Source organism: Cygnus atratus, chromosome 1, assembly GCF_013377495.2.
Source record: "Cygnus atratus isolate AKBS03 ecotype Queensland, Australia chromosome 1, CAtr_DNAZoo_HiC_assembly, whole genome shotgun sequence".
Taxonomy (NCBI): domain Eukaryota; kingdom Metazoa; phylum Chordata; class Aves; order Anseriformes; family Anatidae; genus Cygnus; species Cygnus atratus.
In genome coordinates this window covers 31,366,145-31,373,416 of record NC_066362.1, presented here as the reverse complement: position 1 = coordinate 31,373,416, position 7,272 = coordinate 31,366,145, and the positions used below count along the sequence as shown (strand labels likewise).

The window sequence follows — 7,272 nt, the reverse complement described above, 5'->3', positions numbered from 1 at the left end:
CTCTGAATTTGGGCAACATAATATTTAGTTTGAGAGGAGTTCTGAGTCATGATTTAATAATGGGGAGAAAAGAAATCCTGTATTTAAAAGAAAGGCATAGCAATAGCTATTATCTAGAACTGATGGCAGTTGAATTCTGATTAGGAATGAGACCTGTTTTTAGAATTGTGTTCACTGAAACACAACAAGAGTGAAATCTCCATGCACTGATGTCTCCAACAGAAGGATGTGTATCTTTCTAGATGACTTAGGTTTGTCAAAGACAGTTTACTGGATTTGTTGGAGGGACAGTCTGGTGAAAGCCCCTTGACGCTATACTCTATCACCCTATGATCCTTTCTGGTGTTGGATTCCACCCTTTTCCTAAGTTAATAAGAAAAATTTGAAGTATTCTTTATGTACAAACAGCTATATCTTTAGCAGAGGATGTAGGATGGTGCTTCCCTGAGTCTGATATGGAAAATATTCTGATTATCAAATTGTGAACTGTGAGTGGCATAATTTTCCTAAGCACTCAGGGAGTAGCATTCTTATTGTATTTACGTGCCTAGAGATGCAGAGAGTGCTGCCAGTGCTTACTGGTGCCAAAAGTGGCTAAAAAACAAATGACTGTTTTCCAGAATTAGGGACTTTGAAATAATCTGTCTTTCTGCATATTTAAGCATGTCTTTTAAAACCTGATGCCAAGTGACTTCAGCACCTAATACTGTTACCAAAAACATTTCCATCAGTTAAGAACCCCTGTGACTCATGGGCAGGGATTAAAAAAAATGGGGATATTGAACAATGGCTTCAAAACCCTAGTGGCTGCCCAGGACTAGCCACTTCAGTTTACCATGACTCACTGGGCTGCCAGCAGCAGCAGCTAAGAAGATGCCCCAGTGGTAAGCTAGGTGCCTCTGCCACAAAAAGAGACAAGGACTCCATTGGGCACTCAGACAGCAAGTTGCCCTTGCTCCTGAGCACCAGTTAGCTCCCCATGGGGCTCTTTCAAACTACCTGGATGCTCCTCAATAGCAAAATTAAAACCTGAACTAATTTAGATGTTTTTCATTCTCTATTTTTTCTTAACTTGTCATCTATGAAAATGTCAGTGACAACCACCGCTAGTTTTCATGCATGAGATTTGGCTCAAAGTTAGCCATGTGCTCTGGTTACGTTTTCTATGTGTAGAACAAATAGCAAGCTTTGTCAGAAAAAGGACCCACAGTAATGACCTGACAGCACAAAGCACAGCAATGTATCAATCAATCATTCAATCGACTAATAATAGCAGGTAAGAAAAAGAAAAGAAAAGAAAAGAAAAGAAAAGAAAAGAAAAGAGAGAGCCACACACCCCTGCGTATTCTGAAAAAAAAAAAAAAAAAAGCAAAGCTAATTCATAAGAACTAGCCAATGGAATGATGGAATCATGTCTTGTGTTTTTGAAATCTCTATATGCTGTAAAAATCATGCATGGTGAAACAAATCATCCTTTAAAGGCAGACGGTCAATTGAAATCAAACTCTTGACCTTTTTTTTTCTTAAAGATAAGCAATAATTTATTTCTCTTTCATCTTCACAATTATCACAGACTGCCTAGCTACATGACCAATGCTACTACAGAACACAGGAGAATTGCCCACCTACACTTTACTTGGACAAATACAATTGCAATTTACAGATTAAATGTACTGTACAATGTGTTGTTGGAAAAGGTCATTCTTATCTATATGACGAGATGTGACATATGATTTATAAACAGATGCAATCTACAATGTAAAACTTCAACAATTTGTTAAGCCAAGAATACAGTATAAAGCATTTTGTTTTGGTATTGTATTGTTACTAAAGTAGAAAAAAGAAAACTAGAGAAATAAATCCAGATCTGAACTTACAGAACATGTATTAGGTTAAGAAATTAATTGGTTTCTCCACTTTTTTTTTGTTTGTTTTGCTTTTCTTTTTCATTTTTTTTTTCTACAAATGAGTAATATGAATATATTGCAGGATAAGGAAGGACTGCCAGATAAAGAAGGTACCGTTATATGAAAAACAAATGAAAAATTACCAGGTAATTTTGCTTACAAAAAAGGTCAAACTATAAACAGTCACAAAATATATAAAAATGCCACATTGAACGAGGCAATCGTACTCTACCTCAACTGGTAGTATACTCTCTGAAAGAAGTTGCGTTCATACAGTAGTAACTGATAAAAAGGCATTGTGTACTCTTGTGCCGTCTGGAGATTTAGCACCATGTGTCATCAGTTCTTGGATTGTCATCCAGTTGTCCAAGATTTTCTTGTTTCTCTTTTTCATCATCTTTTTGTGACTCAGTTCAATAATGTTAATTTCCTTTTTGCCCTCGCTGCCACTCTGCGGACTTTCCTTGAGACACTCCAGCCTGCTACGCATCATGAACTCCCGTCGCCTCCTCTGTTCCTTAGCTCGCACCAAATGCTGCTTCCGCTCTTCTTTGCTCCAGTAGCGACCCATCTTCATCTCACTCATTGTATCATCATCTGTCGTCATTCCACTGCGCTCCTCTTTAATTTTTAAGGCACGTTCCTTCAGGATTCTGTCTCGAACTGGTCTCTTTGTGATATATCTCGTCCCATCGCTCCTTATTTTCACTTTCCATTCCATCTTAGGCTCTGCACACTTCTGCGAGTCTTTGCACATGCTCACCAGGCTGAGTTGGCTTTGGGCATACTCCACAGCTGACTTCTGCTGGATCAGCTGCATGTAGCTTTGATAATGCTTTGCATGAGCAGGTATATTCCCATACCTGTAAGAAGAGCTGTGATATGGGGACAGGTAGGGAATGTGCTCGCTGCTCTGCTTTTCTTGGTCTGTGAATTTGCCACTTTCTGATGCCAGCACAGTGTCTTCAGCAGCACTGTTTTGTTCAGTGGGTTTGGTTTTGGCTGAGGTTGTCTCCTTGTTGCTTTGTCCTGAGGATGACTGATTAGCCACAATTGTGCTCCTCAGGTTTTTCCTGTTGGTGATACTGATCATCCGCTGGAGAGAGTTGTCAGGGGATCGCTCCACGGTCAAGGGAGTGCTCCTGCAACTTTCTGCTGTGTTGTAGGCACTGGAGCTGTCCTTGTCGGACTTCTCAGGGTGCTCCATGATGTCATCCAGTTTGCCTCTTTGCACGTCTATGCTGGTGTTGTAATTCCTGAACCCTTCATCATGTAAAGCCCAAATGTCTCCATACTGATCCCTCACCTTTTGGAGTCGGTGAGCTTGCATAATATTCTGACATTCGAGTTCAATGTTCCTCAGTTCCTCATTGAGCAGTTGTAGCTCATGCTCCACTCCGTCTTGCTCTCTTCTGTTGCACTCTATTGTGCTGCTCGAGTAATACAGGTCGTACTCCCCATGGTTTCGAATCTTGCACTTCAGTTCCAGAAGCTGTCGAAACCTTTCACATTCCTCCTCTGGGTTCCCTATGAAATCAGACTCAACGTATTCCCCTGACAAAAAGCTTTCATTGCACTGGAGCTCAACACTTCCTAACGTATCCTGGCTGTGACCCAGCTCCTGTTTGCACTGCAGGGTAGCGCTGTTCTGCTCCTCAGGTGCATTTTCTTGCTCCGAGCTCTCATCATTACGCAAACTTTCATCTGTAGGTCCCACCCCACTGTCCTTTTCATGATTGTTGGATGATGAGGTTGCAGTGTCTGTAGTTCCATCCTCTTCCTCATGTTTCTTTGGCTAAACAAAGGAGCAAACCAAAGTGGTTATCAAACACAGATCACAGTACTTGAGAATATTTTCCAGCTCTGTTTTGCTTAAGCAGCTGGGATATTATTTAAGCTGAATTAAAACAGATCACTAAACAGCAGTCCTACTGCTCATGGCTTTTAAACATTTCTGAGAGTCATGCTGTGGTGGCCATACTGAGTGAAGCAGATGAATTACAGCACTAGTCACATATCTTCTAAAGTCTGGAAAGAAACATTTCCCTCTCTAGCTAAGCCATCTCTTCTCAGTGCTTAAAGATAATGATCACCAGATGGTGCACTGTTTTTGATTCTGGATTATGGCCAGAGACTGGTGGAGTTGAAATCTTCTCAAACTTGGGAAAAAGCTTCAGTGCTGGTATCACTTCAAAAAAATAGAGCATCAAACCAATCAAACAATGACTGGTGCAATCTAAGAGGGTATAAAAAGACTACTTTCATCAATGGGACTTTTTTTTTTTTAACCAGTGGACTCTGTGTGATCCATGGAGATGGGGGGGGGAGCGGTTGAAGCCTGCAGAGGGCCGGCCTGTTCTGCTACACCCTCCATGGCCCTCTCTCACATTTCTTGCTTTCAGTAATCTTTTTCTGAAAGACTATTCATTTTGAATTCCAGGATTTTGCTCAAGTAGACCTCTCTCACATCCCTGGAGACCATTTCTATTCACTAGTTGGAGTTTATATTCCATAGAAATAAAAACAGCCTTTTACCATTAAGTGTAGAACAACACTAAGTGCTTGCCATGGGCCTAATGTCAAGCTTTTAGGCTGTTGTTTTTTAATTCACACCCCACTCTTTGTACCTAACCTATTTATATTCTTTTATATTCAAAGAATGTGAGATAATGTCTCTCTGAAGAGACACATGCTTTTTATTTTTCAAACTGGATGTGAAAAGAATTTCTCCCTACTCCCCTTACAGCGCAATCATACAGAGTGCAATTTATATGGCCTGTTCGCCAAATATCTAAGTGCACATAGTATCAACCAAATGCTTTTTCTCTTTTAGGAGGTATAATTGCATAATTATGTATAATGGTAGTAATAATTGGGAGAAAAAAGGTACAGTGCACCCAATGAAAGGGAACAAACTCAAAGAGGCCACTGTCATAATTCCCTTTTTCTCTTCTTTGACAGACAGTAAAACAGGATGAAATGTGTCTCCTATCTCCTCCTTTTCCCCTCTTCATGTGCACTCCATGATCACACACCCTTCAGCTGGTTTCCTTTCTTCAAATGCAAGAAAAAATAATGGCCTAGTCTCAGAAAAACAAAGATAACCCCCGCCCTCAAATACAAAGTAATAGTGGAATAAAATAAATCTTGAAAGAAACACAGTATCCAGAGACTCCAGTGTTTGTGACAGACCAGTTAAAAATCTCTGAAAGGATGTTTTAACAATGTTTTCTCAGACAAGACTTGCAAAGGAAAACTTCTCTTTAGAATAGTAGCACACATTTTGTACTCATCCTTTTGCACACACAGCTGATAACAAAATGCATGATAACTGTTTAATTCTCATGCACCTTTGGTAGCCACACCTGCAATGTGTCAATTACTGTCTCTTCGCAAATGGGGGAGAAATTTCCCCCTTGAATTTTAAACATCATGGGACGGAATGTGTTCAGAGTTATTCAAGGGATTGTATAAAGGTTCAATGTTTCTTGATGTTGTAGGGTCAGAAATTTCTGGAAACTAGAGTTTGAAGCTGTAAAGGACAAAATGTCATGAAAATTCTGCAAGTTTGTAAAATTCACTGGTACATATTTTTCCTATCTGAGCTTCTCTTAGATCTTTCTATTTAGCCACTAAAAAGCAAAGGTATCTTGTTGTCACAGGAGGAAGGAATATGAAGAGTAGTACCAATAACACTCTAAATAACTATGGCAGAATTGTTCTATAACTATCATTTACCTACTCCTTATTTCTTCAACTTATGCATTGCTGTGAGATAGCATAAAGTATATTGGAAGGGTTTGTTATTTTATTTTATTTTATTTTATTCTATTCTATTTTATTCTATTTTATTTTGTTTTATTTTTGTTTTGTTTTGTTTTATTAAGGCTTGTATATTTTTCCAAAGTGGCTGCAACAATTTGGTTTCATTTTTATGAGTATCTGGAGAAGTGGTGGGAACATACTGTCTTCATGCATCAGCTGTTTTTTTTTTTTAGAGCGACAAAATTTCATGTTTTGCAGGGAGAAAAAATTCAATGTCTACAGAATTCTTCAAGAAAACCAAGGGTAATCAGAAGAAGAGCAACCCAACCAGGTAAGTGGCTAGAGCATTCACCAGGAATGCCAGAGATTTGGGTTTAATTTCATATTTTTCTCATTTACCTCTTCCAGGTGAGTGCTGCTCCAGGTGAGTAAGCTATTCTGGTCCCATCTCTCACCTGCTTTGGAACTGCTCCAGTTTGTATTCACCTCTGCTGTCCACAGATTTTTCAGCAGAGAAGTGACTCCAGTCTGGGTCATCTACACTGCACTCTGGAGACAGCACAGTGTCATCCATGATTCTCACTGCTCTGGAAAATGTTTAACAACTGACACGAGGGACAACAGCTCCTTCAGACCCCGGGACAACCTTGCTGCAGAACGGCTAGCAATTTGCCTGCCCCAAATGTAGGGCTCCATCTACCCTTGTGAAGGAGGAGGGCTATTATCCACTTGCTGACCCTGAGGGGAAGCAACATAGCACAACTTGCATTCAATTGACTAAACAAATGTTACCCCCTAAACAGGGTGGCTTATACATACTGTGTGTGCACAGCTACATAGCTTCCAAAAGCTGAGCCACATGATGCTACTAGAGCTTTCTCTGCTGTCTCCATCGTGGCACCACACCAGCAAAGCATGTCTGGGCACATCTGAAAAATCCTTTAATGTATCTGTTTGCACAGTGTTTGAAACAGACTTTACAGTTTGGGCCCACAGAATCAACACTTTGAGAATTAGTGTCTTTTGTTCTCCTCACCACTTATCAACAATTTAAATTTTGCTTCTTCAAATTCCACGTGCTCTAGACAGAGTGAACATAAGACACTGCCATCTACTATCCATAATTAATGCACACACAAGATGTAATCAAAGCAAAATCCATCTTTCCAGTCTCAAAGAAATCAAATGGGTGGGACTGAGCTGATCAAAAGTGTCTATAGTACAGACACCTGAATGTCAGGTAGTCACCTGGGGTTCTCCACTCTGTCATGAAGAAACAAATGTCTGTACAGTCAGATTCTTCTCAATCTAAAGCAGACATCCAAAGTAAGTTAAATACTTTCCCAGGATGTGGATATGTGCAAATAGTTCAATTAAGAAAACGGAAAGTAATACAGATATTTATTTTCTGTATGTTTTTGAGATACATCTAAAAAAATCCACTCTGACTCAAGTAAGGTAGTCCCTGGCTTTTCTTTTCTGGATTTGTCATCTTTGCCAGGGCCCCTGAACATGTTCAGACTGAGCAGTCTTTTACACCATGAAATTATTTTAATTTTATTTTGAAAACTAGCAAGCTTAATATCAGGTTAAGTCCCTT

At 39.7% G+C, this 7,272-nt stretch overlaps 1 protein-coding gene across 1 annotated transcript in view; it reads right to left on the bottom strand.

Moving 5' to 3' along the window:
• Nucleotides 1-1,525: 1,525 nt before the first annotated feature.
• PDZRN4 (PDZ domain containing ring finger 4) overlaps nt 1,526-7,272 on the bottom strand; it is a 244,634-nt gene continuing 238,887 nt past the window's right edge. Inside the window, exon 10 of the mRNA XM_035544184.2 lies at nt 1,526-3,702. Coding sequence (XP_035400077.1) covers nt 2,176-3,702 — 1,527 coding nt within the window. The 3' untranslated portion in view covers nt 1,526-2,175. The remainder of the gene's footprint in view (nt 3,703-7,272) is intronic.